Source organism: Pongo abelii, chromosome 2, assembly GCF_028885655.2.
Source record: "Pongo abelii isolate AG06213 chromosome 2, NHGRI_mPonAbe1-v2.0_pri, whole genome shotgun sequence".
NCBI lineage: Eukaryota > Metazoa > Chordata > Mammalia > Primates > Hominidae > Pongo > Pongo abelii.
This window is the reverse complement of record NC_085928.1, coordinates 37,462,354-37,476,029: the sequence shown is the minus strand read 5'-3', so window position 1 is coordinate 37,476,029 and position 13,676 is coordinate 37,462,354. Positions and strand designations below refer to the sequence as shown.

Here is a 13,676-nt window from a genome sequence, read left to right as displayed (position 1 = left end):
GGACAAAAGGTATAAAATTTCTACATGAGAATTGAAGATATACATTGTTCAATTAAACATATCAGAAGTGAGCATCCTTGAGGCATTTCAGAACACAAGGTACAATTAAGAACTCAAAAGGATGACATTGAATAGCAGGAGAGAAGCACAAATAATGGAAATTTGGAACTACTTTTTTTTTTTTTTTGGAGACAGAGTCTCACTCTGTTGCCCAGGCTGGAGTGCGTGGTGCAACCTTGGCTCACTGTAACCTTGGTTTCCCGAGTTCAAGCAATTCTTGTGCCTCAGCTGCCTGAGTAGCTGGGACTACAGGCATGTACCATGACGTCCGGCTAATTTTTATATTTTGACTAGAGATGGGGTTCAATCATGTTGGCCATGCTGGTCTTGAACTCCTGGCCTCATGTGATCTGCCTGCCTTGGCCTCCCAAAGTGCTGGGATTACAGGCGAGAGGCACCACACCCAGCCCAGAACTTTAATTCTGTAGCTCTTTACTACCCCCACCCAAGAGTTAATGAACTTTCCTATTTCAATAATTTTCTGTTATAAAATGTAGGTTGTGTTACCTCTCTTTAACCATCTTTCTTCAACTTGTCCAGGACTGCAAAGCCTACTTGGTGCTCTCTATACTTAGACTACTTTGGGTAAAATACTTTGATCAAATGGTACCTAAGTGTGCTAAGTAGAAGGGAATGTATTTTGAAATAATTATCTATAATTCTGCTGCTATTTTCCAGCTGGTAAAGTTGAAAGAACAGTTGGAAGGAAACAATTCCTCAAAATATATAGTCATCAGGATTGTGAAAATTCTTTAAGGATAATCATAAGGCTAAGTAGTCAGATTCTTGGAAGAATTTCATGGTAGAGACTGAAGGGAAATATTTAGCAAAAACAAACAAAAGAAAAACAAAAGAAAAACAAAATTCTGAAATGGCCAACATGACTTGTCACATTACCTGTTTCGTCAATGCATACATAACTACATAAATGTCATTAGTTACCAGGTGTCGTAGGCTGCACTTCTGGACTGGTAAAGATTTCCAGTTTTTGAGGAACAAATGGTGTTTCACTTGGAGCTGAAAGCACAAACACCCCATCCCATCAAATAATCCCAGTGAAAATGAGGTATTTGAAGAATTTTAACATGCTTTTAGATGGTATAAAGCACATGCCACGAGTACATGATTAAAGATGAAAAATGCATGTAGTCTTGAGAGCTAGTGAATAAAATTCTGATTTAAAGTAGGGAAAAGGATAGAATGATGATTGTTCAGTAGATGACTTCAGGCAGACTTGATTCATGGAAGTAAAGTGACACAGGCCACAAACGTGTGAAGTGAGATGGTGCAGGTGATGATGTCCATGCAGTTTTCAAAGCTTTCACAACTAAAAGGATAGGGAAAATATTATCTATTACAGCTCAAAAAAATAAAATAGAGCCCTAAATGGAACATAAAAGATGACTGCATTTAAAATATATAGATGTATATATTAAGAAATAGGATAGATAAATGATAAGATGTGATGGAATGAAATGGTCATTTGGAAGAAAGGCATTCACACAATTTTTTTTGATGGAAAATAAAGTATGATTTTTCTGTTAAAAACATTACCCAGTGTTGCCCTTGGCTGTTCAAGAGTTCTAGAAGTTTTAGGTGGGATAGAATCCAGAATACGATCACTTGTTGCTGTTGGAATAAATGTCAACATTTATAAAGGCAGTAGAAGGCCCCAGGAATAAAATACAAGTTCGTGAGTAATAAATTATGCCTCAAATGAGGAAAAATATCAAGAATACTTGAGGGCTTGCTGGCCCACATTTTAAAACTAGTGATACATTAGGAGTTGAAGATGAGCTCACTTTAAAAAACATATATACTTTAAATATTAGAAACCATGATTAAACAGTGTTTTATACATTCAACTGGTTTTCAACAGGTTTTTTTGGTTTCCTCCATTTTGTTTCATAATTGCTAACAATTCACCACTGACATTCTATTTCATTGTTTTATTTTCTGCTCTTTAAAATTATTCATCTTTATTTACCATGACACAAATAATGTTACACATACAAAAAATATCAGACATATACCTATACCTGGCAGAAACCAGTCTTACTCCCTTTGAATCTTCTACAGTACCCAGTTTAGTAGGTGTTTGATAAACATTTGCTGAAAGGAGCTGTCGGACTGAGGTAACTCACTATAGATGGGTCAGTAATTGAATGCCAAAGATTAGACCCAATTGAACTGCTACAGCCAAATGAATTATGTGACTGTTCTACAGCAATGTTTCTCATATTAGCACTATTGACAATTAGGGTCAAATAATCTGTGCTGTGGGAGGCTGCCTTTGTACTGCAGGGGTTTAGCAGCACCCCCGATCTCTACCCACTAGATGCTAGCAGTGCTTCCCCAAGTTGTGACAACCCAAACTGTCTCCACATTAGCAAATATCCTGGGGAAGGGATGGGAGTTGAAAATTACCCCCTATTTGAGAACTACTGCTCTAGACAAAACCTCTAGAAACTCGAAGACCTTTTTATGATTCTGAACAATACATTAAGCTATTACTTTTCCTCAGTGGCAACCAAATCTATCGGCATCTGCCTTATGTGACAGAGCTTATTTACTGAGAGATGTAAAGAACTAATCACTCTATGGGAGGAGTGGGTAAAACACAACTCCCTGACACAGGTAGAAATTTCTCCCATGCAGAGCTCCAGAGGATACAATTTTCCACTCTGCGAAAAACTAAAGGAAGAACCATCAAGTGTTGGAACACCTGGGATCCAAAGACAGAATTGAGAGGCCATGTATACCTGTGTAGGACTCTGATATCTCAGGCTCATCTGATGTTGTAGGGCTTGAGAAAACATCATAAGTTGCTTAAAAAAAAAAAAGGCAAGACAAGAGAGATGTTAATTTTGGTTAAATTTGATTAATTGGGAAAGATTACATGACATGTTGTAATGCTGGTTGAAGGATAGTTTTATGTAGGTGCTGGTGCATTTTGGCTCCAGGCTGCCAGCCTTGTCACTAACATGTAAGCACCGAAACTCGCCTTTGGTCCTTTTTGCTCTGAACCGCAGGATTTTATATAGTGAGCCCTGATGCTGGCCTCCAGGGTGATGAGAACATAGTGCTATATATTTATAATCATGCAGTGCCAGCTGTAAATCAAAGAGCTGCAAAGAGTATAAACATAAATAAAGTCAGATGGCAGTTTGGGGAGAGATTTCTAAAGAAGGAAAACAGCAGTCCCATTGAGGCAATTTGCCCAAAGTCTATTGCTTAGTCTTTCTACTCAGTAAAAGTTACTGTTACGATATCTTATGTATGGATAGCACTTCACAGTTTGCAGAGACTTTCTCATACATCAACTTATTGAACCCTCTTAACATCCCTGAGAAATAGGTGAGGTAGGAAGTAGCCCCATTTTATAGAAAATAGGAGGTTATCTCCATTTTTTAGATAACCAAGTTGGGGTTTATAGCATGAACCCATCTGCCAGTGGTCACACACTGAAATTGTCCCATCCAGTGTATTTTCCTCTCCTTCAGCAGGACCAGAAACAGCAGGGCTAAAACCAGGATTCTCTTTTGGCACCTTCCCCTCCTGACATGTTACCTAGAGGCAGCTTTCTGTGCTTCTCCATAGAGCCATGAGCCTTTCTCGAGTTTGGGCAGGTTTAAAGATAAATTTTCTATTCTGCACGAAGGAAAGTAGGATGAGCTTAAACACAAAGATTGACTTATTTTAATATGGGGATAATTTTCATGTTCACATAACAGTTGAACCTGCAAGCAAAAACAGCATCACAAAGTGTTCTCTTTCCTGTACAAACAGCTGTCACTGTGGTCACGAGGGATATAGAGAACACATGAATTATTATGAGGTAGATGTTGCTTTTCTTGTCCATTCAAAATGGCAGCACAGAACTCAAGAAGAAGGGAGCTCACAGGAAGACGTAGTCATTGGAGTTGCTTGTAATTCAATGACAGTTTAATGATTTTGAGCCAGTGCTGGTTGAAGCTGTAAGAAAGATAGTATCAGACCACGTGACATCCTCTGAAAGGAGATGGCATTTTATATTGTACTACATACTAAAGAGGCAGGAAATACATTGCAATGTGTGAAGGTGAATCTACTGTTTCACAAAATCCTCAAAAATAGCAAGAATATTGTGAGTTAAAGATATGCACACATTCTGAGACTGCATCTATTATATTGTAATGTCAAGTTTCCTTTAGCCTTGTTGTCATTTTAAAAGGTCAGATAAGAATGACTAATTTTTTAAAAGATTAATCAAAAGTGCCCGCAATTTCTGATCTTAAGCTTACTTTCAGCCAATTTCAAGTCATGGATCTGGCACGGTCAGCTCTGTCTCCTACAAAATAAGAAAAACTTTGCCAACTTGTATTTAATCCTCTCACACTAGGTAAGAAACTATGAGTTAATGGCTTTTTATTTCTATTGTTGCTTTTGAAAAATGTCACGACTGTCTTTGTTGTCCTAACTCCTAAATCTCCCTTCCATTTAGTGACATTGGACCAATTTTCCTATAGTCTGTACTTTGTTCCAAAAGATATTTATTCACTCTTTTTACCTATTTTTCATATTTACAATTTCTTTTCAATCAGGAGGCTCCAAGCCAGGCATCCATCTCCCCTCGTTATTCCCATAAGGCATTCACCGGGAAAAGAAGCCTTTCTTCCATCATCCTTTGGCAATTGTGGCTCAAATCTGGAAGTTCCCAATTTTCAGAGATCCCTTAACTTCCAAACATTTTATCAAATATACTTAAGACAAAAATAAGACATTTGCCAGCATACTTTGTTTTTAATATTTCTATTTCTGTAGTTTCCAAGAGTTGGAAACAAAAAGAGTGCCAAAAAGCCACATGTCACTAAAAGTTTTATGTTGTTTGGTCAGCTTTAAGCAGCATACCACACCTCGTTTCATTTATGAGTTAAACAAGATCTTTTGATTCAGAAGTAAAGAGATTGCCTGGGCATGGTGGCTCATGTCTGTAATCCAAACACTTTGGGAGGCTAAGGCGGGTAAATCCCTTGAGGTCAGGAGTTCGAGACCAGCCTGGCCAGGAGAGTGAAGCCCTGTCTCTACTAAAAAGAAAAAAAAAATACAAAAATTAGCCAGGCCTGGGATGGCGGGAGCCTGTGGTCCCAGCTACTCGGGAGGCACGAGAATCTCTTGAAACTGGGAGGCAGAGCTTGCATTGAGCCGATATCACACCACTGCACTTTAGCCTGCGCGACAGCAACTCCATAACAACAATAACAGCAGCAACAACAAAAAGAGATGTCAGGGGAAAGGACAGTGTTGAAATAGAGTTCTTTGAAAAGCTCCCTAACAATCAACGGCTCTTGATTTCTTTATAAAACCCTTCTATATACATGCCAATACCTGAGAAAAATTCATGAAATTGTTAGGCCTGGTTTCTAAAAGCTACAGTAGCTATAAAATTGATAAGTAGCCAAGGGTTAAGGGTGAACCCTTCTGTATGGTAGCCTGTAAATTATCATATATTATTACTTAGAGGCAAACTTCTATCACTATGCTTATTGTAGTGGGTGAAACGCTACAGCTATAAGACATTAAGCAGTATTTCTGATTTTGCATTCACAGAACATACATGGGACCAAAAGTTGTAGGTTAAATCTAATGCAACAAATAAAATAGATAATTCAATTCACAAGTTATAAAAGTCAACATTAGTTTATTTCAAAAAATAGTAATGACTTACAATCATAACTTTTACTTTCAGATTTTCCAGAGGAAAACATAATATGAAATAACTTGCACTACAATTTGCTATATACCTTCTTAAAACTGCTTTGTTAAATTATGTTTTTTTTTTTTTTTTCAAGATGGAGTCTTGCTCTGTCACCCAGACTGGAGTGAAATGGCAGGATCTTGGCTCACTGCAACCTCCGCCTCCCAGCTTCAAGTGATTCTCCTGCCTCAGCCTCCTGAGTAGCTGGGATTACAGGCATGTGCCACCACGCCTGGCTAATTTTTTGTATTTTTAGTAGAGACAGGGTTTCATCATGTTGGCCAGGCTGGCTTCGAACTCCTGACCTCGTGATCCACCCACCTCGGCCTCCCAAAGTGCTGGGATTACAGGCACAAGCCACTGCGTCCAGCCCTAAATTATGTTTTGTTGATAGTACATTTTAGTTTTACTTTGAAAAACTGACTAGATGCAAAGCCCCCAATAAAAATGCCCTGATACTGCTCTGGAAACACGTGATGGCATACAGGCAAACCATTTCAAATGATCAAGACTTTATCTTATCCAAATCCTCTGAATATTAGTAACTATGTGAAAACTTCCTTTTTAACATTAACTCTTAGACAAAAGTCCTCATTAATGGAGAAATTGTGTCTATCATGCTCATTATGCTCGTCACGACTTACTTAATCCAGAAACTGGTACATGGTGGATACTCAGCAGAATTAATCTGCAAGATGTCCATTACAATAAACAGTAACAGTGAGTTTGATGGTTGGGTAGCTTAAGCTCTTAGTAAGGATAACTTTCTGGCTTAGTTTGGAGAATAAATGAAAACATGTCTTTTAATTATGTTATGATGTGCAAGTGTGTACACACAAATCTCTTCCTCTACTACACAAATACCTGGCATACACTTGTGTAGACATACCCTGTCATGGAAATGGAATTCTAAAAAAAATATATGAAGGAGCAATGAGAAAACACAGCAAGTAGCTAGAGGAGAAAAACAATACCACACACAGAGTTCACAGTACCACTTAAATACGTTGATAATGCTTTCTTCAGTGAGTGGAAAAACAAAATACCTTTCTAGTTGGCCTTGAAATTTGTGAAAATATTGCCTGCAAGAAAATATTCATTAGACTGTTCATGAAATAAAATTAAAGGCTGAAGATATAAATCTCTTCAAAACAACAGTGAATCTACAAACCATCTGCTATACCTGAAATCTGTTTTCCTGCTCTCAAAGCATCAACACTACAACCCACTCCTTCGTTTTCTCCTCTTTTGAACTCAGTCCAGTTGGGTGGGCCAGATCTGTGCTAATCAACACCTTACAGGTCAGACAGATAATAAATGAGCATGTCCTTATATGTTTACTTCTTTTCAACCACTCTTAGCAAACCGCCTGCTGCCAAAACTTTCTAGCCAATCTACTACTCCTTGGGCATACTGATGACTGCAGCTTTCAAGCCTGGAAATGATATATAGGGCTCAATACATATGCAATTTACTCTAGTTCTACAAAGTACCGTAAGAATTTAACACTGAAAATAATTAGTGATGACCTGCTAAAGGAAGCTCCCAAAGAAAAATCTAATGGAAAAACTGAAGCTGACCATGCTTGATTCTCTCTGTCAAGGGAAGTCTCTAACAAGATAACTTTATATGGTTCAAGAGGAAATTATACCAGAATAAGTAGCAGCTTAGTAACAAGTAACAGTAAAGTTGAAGCAACATTTGGTTTTTCTGGACACTTGGGAGAAGAACAGGCAGGAGGATTTCCTAAGGATGAAAACAAACACTTCAAATTAATGGGTTTGCAAACATTGTCTTTATTTGCTTTTGAAACTCTCCTGGTACTCAATGATGGTCTTTTAAGGTTACAATTAAGTAAATTAAGGAGGCTTAACACTTATGGCATTATCAAACTAGAAACAAAAAGCTCATTTCCACATAACCCCCCAACCCATATTAAGTCTTTAGAAGTCATGCACATGCCCATCTGTGGGATGATAAATACATGGCATTTATGCTGCTTCTCCTTCCCTGGTGCCCACAGAAAACACAACAAGTTGATAGTGGCATTATTTTGCTCATTGATCCAAGAAGGACCTCAGAGCCCAGTTTATAGAGTGATTCATGCTGCCACTGTAACTGAAGAGAGAGACTATGTGATATGATTTACCATCCTTGCTGTAGGGGTAATAGGTCATTAGGCTATTCCCAAGGGGTGGCACAACCTCTGAGTAATACTGCATGTCTTTTCTATTCCCAAACTTTTTTTTTTACAAGTGAAATGAAGACCCATAGATCATTTGGTATGATTGTATATATATAATGAGCTTAGAGTTTTTTTTCTTCTCTCCTCCTCATCTTTTATTAAGTAATTTAAAAGCATAATTGCTATTATTGATTATATGTAGCAATTCAGGAAGTTGGGATAAACAGTATGATGTGAAGGGGTGGCAGCCAATGCAAGATTTCACTGTATTAAGGAAATGAAAACAAGGCACCCCTTTATATATTGTGCATTATATTAAGTAATGTACACATTATTTCTAAGACGTAACCACCTGGTGAAAAATTTATACCTTATTTCCATTTTATAGATGGAACCAGTTATTTAACTGGTACTTGAGCTGGTTATTAACCTAGCTCTATCTCACCTTAGATCTCACAGATTTGTGATCACATTCACAACAAGAATAAGCTTCGGGACTGGGCTGGCCTCTCACAGATCATGTGATGTTTCTTATACACCATATCTGGAAGGCACATGGCCCCAGTAATAACATTTAATTTCCTCAGTTGTAAAGGCTGTTCTCAAATTTTCAGAGCAAGCTATATGTCATTGCTTTACTTTTAACCTGGAGTGGTTTACTGAATAAAATATTAGGAAAGAAATGAATGAACCTAATTTTTCCCCCCTCTAACCCATTCAGAATTAAGTTCCTCTTGTATCACTTTAAGATAAAAGACAATATTTCTGCCAGTTTCTAGGGACTTTGGAAGTCTCAATATGATGGTATATAATAGCCCCTTGAATCTCCTAGAAGAAAATTGCTATGCAAACACAAATTATTGTATTCCAGTAGAGAAATGATCCAACAAGCATGTGCACATACGTGCACTTGCACAATTCATCTGAATGGAAGACACTGAGAACTTTTCTAGTGCTTGCTCCTTAACAACACTGAGATTATAGTTAACTAGCTACTTTCCAATAAAACATGAACCAATTTTATTGCATCATCAGAAAGACTGACTTTTTGTGAAATATTGTCACAAGCAGTTAAGTTCTAAAGCGTGGTCAACTTCCTTTAGATACAAAATTTATAAGTAATTTTATATTCTGATACATAATTATAGAGAAGATTTTCATGATTACCTTTATATATTTTAAGGAAAGTTAGATTTGCCAAGAGAATCAAAATCAATCAATTTCATTTCAACATACTTTATAGAAGGTTTAATGCAAAATGCAATTCCAAATAATGAAATCACAAAATGCAGCACTAATGACAGATCAGGACAAATAGGCTGAAAGCAGGAAGAATATATTTGATGACTACACATTTCAGATTTCCTGGGATATTCCAAACTTCAAATATTCTGTCCCCTGGTTGCCAAAAACTATTGAAATGACCCAGGAATTTCAATATTCAGTGTGCAGGTTAGAATTTTCATAGAGTCTTTTATATCCAAGAATGGTACAGAAATCTTTTTGAGTACACATATTCTGATTTTCTGATATAGAATATGTTGAAAACAAATCCAGAAAATAGTAAAGCAAAATAAACTTTACAAAAAGTACGATAAATCTCATTTAATGGTTGATAAAGAGAAAAGCAGCCCCTGGCATCCAGATGCTGGTCTAGTACCCACAGGTAGGCTGTGGTGTTCTCCTGTTGAACATCAGACAAGACCACTCTGTGATCATGAGGGATCAAGACAAAAACAAAACCAGGCTCTAATTATGTGGCACACAGACAAAAACATGAACATCACCCAGAGCACAAACATTACCCTCCCCACCTTCTGGCTAATACGAGTAGATGTGGCTTCTCAACCAGTCACAGCTTTAGCTTCCCTCTGCTGGCCTTGCCTTCTAATTAAGAATTATGAAGACATTCAGTCACAGAATTACTCCCAATTTCTGACTGCATCCAATTCAGAGCAAAGTTTTACTGCCTTGGACCCTTTCCTCAATCATTTAACAGAAGACAAACTCTTACAATAAGTCTTTTCTATCATATTCTAAGAGATCCCCCAGTTTATCATGGTCTGTGTTCTCCATCATTGTAATAAGTAAATGAATGTAAATTTGTTCAACTACAAGTGTGTTCTGCTGGTCGTTGGCTGAAAGGAATTGATATAGTAAATATAGATGCATCATACCCCAACAGAGAAAACAGAATGTGCTCATTTGGCTGTAATAATGTCATTAATACCAGTTAAAAATATTAGGTTGGTACAAATGTAATTGTGGCTTTTGCCATTAAAAGTAATGGCAAAACCATTAGAAGTGATGGCAAAAACTGCAAATATGTTTGCACCAACCTATATAATGTTTCTTTAAAAGATATTGCAACTAAAAATGGGATTCATGGTTTTGTGGACCACCATTTAAACACTATCTCTACCTGTCTCTTTTCTCAGTTCTTAAAATAGTTGCTTTAGGAAGCTGTGTGAGTAATTGGAAAATAAAATACCTATTATGTATGTTGAAACTAAATGGGAAATAGAACGTTAGTACACATGTAAATTTGCACAAAATCAAAAGAAACAAAGGCTGAAATAAAAGGGCTATATAAATATACCGCTCTTTAAATCACAGATAATACATTTGTTATTAAATTTTAATTTGAAATTTAACATAAGTTAGGAAGATGCCACAGAGCACTTACACTAGAAATGGAAGCGTTGCGCATTAGCAGAAACAAGAGATATTTAACTACCCACTGTGAAAAATTGATTTGAGGCCCATGGTGCTATAATCAACTACACCCGATGATTCTTACTGGTACCATGTAAAAACATTATAAACTACATCGATAAGGTAGCGCTTCTCAAACTTTAATGTTCAATACAAAAATTAGCCGGGCATGGTGGCAGGTGCCTGTAATCTTAGCTACTCAGGAGGCTGAGGCAGGAGAACCGCTTGAACCCAGGAGGCAAAGATTGCAGTGAGCCGAGATCGCACCCATCACACTCCAGCCTGGGCGACAAGAGCAAACTCCATCTCAAAAAACAAAAACAAAAACAAAAACTTTAATGTTCATATCGCCTGGGCATCTTGTTGGAAAGCAGATCTTGTTTCAATAGATCTAGAGTGGAGCCCAGGTTCTGCCTTTTCAACAAGTTCCCGGGTGATGCCAAATGCTGTTGGACTGAGGATCATGCTAAGTAGCAAAGACATAAAAATTAACTGTTATAAGGCAGGATGGGAAGCTTCTAGGGCTAATGTTAATACGTGCAATCACATACTGTACTATTATTACAGTTTTTGACAAGGCTCAATTCTTTGTCTAGAGAGGGTTGGGAGTCCTCAGTTGGAAGTTCTCTGGCGACCTAAGGTTGCCCTGGCAGTAGTGCAGCAGCTGAATAAAGAGTCAGTTTCCTGCTGCATTAGCCGCTGCTCATACTCCATCAGGGCAAAACCAGAATATTCCTTTTTTGAATTAAAGGCAAAAGAAACCTTTCCTTTATTTGCATTTCATATATCATGTATTTTCATCTCATTGTAACTCTGTAACCTTCACATCCCAACATATTCTCCCCACTCCCCAATGCTTGGTTCAACTCAAGCCTTCATATATAACTCATATGCCAGGCATTAAAGCCTCGAAAATGGTTTCCTTGATGTTTTGGTTAGTTTGATCTTGAATGTTCATAGAAACCAAACACTAGGTATTGCTTAAAGAAAACCCAAAAGAACCCCATGTTCCCCATGTTATAACCCAAAAGCTAAAAGATGAAAGGGATCTAAAAGTTTATCTAGTCCCCAAATCCCCAAAGGCACTTGGCTCAGGTGCTCCTGAGGGATGTGGAAGTCACAGCTAGGGCTGTCACGATGCAGCAGATAAACCATCACATATGCCCCTAGACTAGTTGTTGCATCATAATTACAATGCAGCTGCACCTGGGTGATGGCTACTGAAACCAGAGGCTCAGTATGAAATTCGACTCAGAACCCAGATTTTAGACTCAGGTAACTTGGAATGCTAAAGGGGTTTTTGCACCCACTTTAGTTAATTGCACTAGAATTTTAGAGTCAGTGACTAGGGAAACCAAGACTTAAATACGGTTTGAGGCTTCTCTGGATAAGCGAACAACCATGGCCAATTTTCAAGTGTGTTCCCACTTAAGGAAACCAGGGGTGACTATAATAGACATATTCCCTTAATTTGACATCATCTTCTATCTTTTGCAGATATCTGAGCCCATTACATGTACTAGAGAAAGGATAATTTCACCAAGATCTATGAGGGCTCATGCTCATCCTTTCTCAAACCCAGACCTCTGCTGGACTCTGGAGAATACCACAAAATGCTGCTGCATTTAAGTTCATTACATGAAACGTCCAACTTCATTATACACTATATGATATGTACCCCAAATAAAGTCAAAACAACTAGAAGATTTACAAAAATTAAAATACAAATAAGCAAAACACAAAAATCATGGAAGTAATCATAAAGGATGGTTTCTGAGGTCTTCTTATAATTCTCATATGCTGAATACACTCTCTAGTTGACTGCTAGGCAACCAAAAGATGTATAGAATTTAATTGAGAAAAATTTTTTTTTGTAAAAGAAACATATCTCAATGAATTTTAATGGTGGAACACAAGAATTCTCAACAGGAAAAAAAAAAAAAAAAAAAAAAAGCCAGTTGCTACAGTTTGCAAAAGAGGAAACCAATACCTTCCGAAAGTAGAGAAAAGTAGCCGTCACATGGTTACTAGGAGAGCGAGGCCTGGAACCAAGGTCTGTTATTAACCGCAAGGACCTGTGGTCTCTCCTACATATCCTGCTGTACTTACAAATTTTAGAACTTACTATACTATCTTCACATAGTAAGCTCTTCAATGTTTATTTAATTATTTTGCCAAAAAGAAGCAAATATTCCCTGCAAGAGACTATGAAACTCATACTGTTAAATCAGACCCATGCTGATGCTTCTTATTTTGGTACTGCTTTCCTGTCAATAAAGAGATCTCCATCAATGAGCCAATTCATAGTTCATGTTCTGGCCACATTTCTAAGATGTTATAGTATCCAGAAATTAGAACATGTGTCTTTAAAACATTCAAAACCATTTTGCTTTTCTAATGGGGAAAATGAGGTTCATCTCAGTATCAACAAATGTATGATAGATTTTCCACTTATTACAAAGCGTACTGATAATCAATTAAGGAACCTATAAAAATAAAAACAATGAGTTACTCAATATTCCTTGTTATAATCGATTTTTTTAAGAAAAGGATTTAATTACCAGTTTGAGGCTGCAGAACTTTGGAATCTTCAGATATTTTAGCTGTAGGCACGATCCATGGCTTTTCACTTGAAGCTATATTGAAAAGAAATGGAATTTGCTGAAGATTTTTTTTAAGAGGAGAACGAGACAGAAATAGGTTGCTGGTATGGTTAAGTGGCTACCAGAAGCCTGCAGTATACCAATACAATAAAAAGTCATTATATATCAATAAGAAACCAGTATGTATCCATCCAGAGAACATTTGATTAGTGGTCAGAGAGAGACCAGAGTTTGGTGTCAGACTGTCAACATTTTTAAGGACAAAAAGCTAAGTGGATTATGTGGAATTAAGACTGATGGGTTTTACTGAATTTGCAGAAAACCCAAATAGATTTATTAAAAAAAATCAAATCAACCACTTGTTTGCCTAACTATC

At 37.2% G+C, this 13,676-nt stretch overlaps 1 protein-coding gene across 50 annotated transcripts in view; it reads right to left on the bottom strand.

Annotated features, from left to right (window-relative positions):
* The window catches only part of ABI3BP (ABI family member 3 binding protein), a 255,427-nt gene that overhangs the window by 100,867 nt on the left and 140,884 nt on the right, over window positions 1-13,676 (bottom strand). For all 50 annotated transcript variants that reach the window (XM_024245145.3, XM_024245155.3, XM_063721849.1 and 47 more), the window contains 4 exons: window positions 13,259-13,333; window positions 2,823-2,888; window positions 1,615-1,689; window positions 1,003-1,077 (listed from right to left, as the gene is read on the bottom strand). In XM_024245145.3, the coding sequence (XP_024100913.3) occupies window positions 1,003-1,077; window positions 1,615-1,689; window positions 2,823-2,888; window positions 13,259-13,333 (291 nt within the window). The remainder of the gene's footprint in view (window positions 1-1,002; window positions 1,078-1,614; window positions 1,690-2,822; window positions 2,889-13,258; window positions 13,334-13,676) is intronic.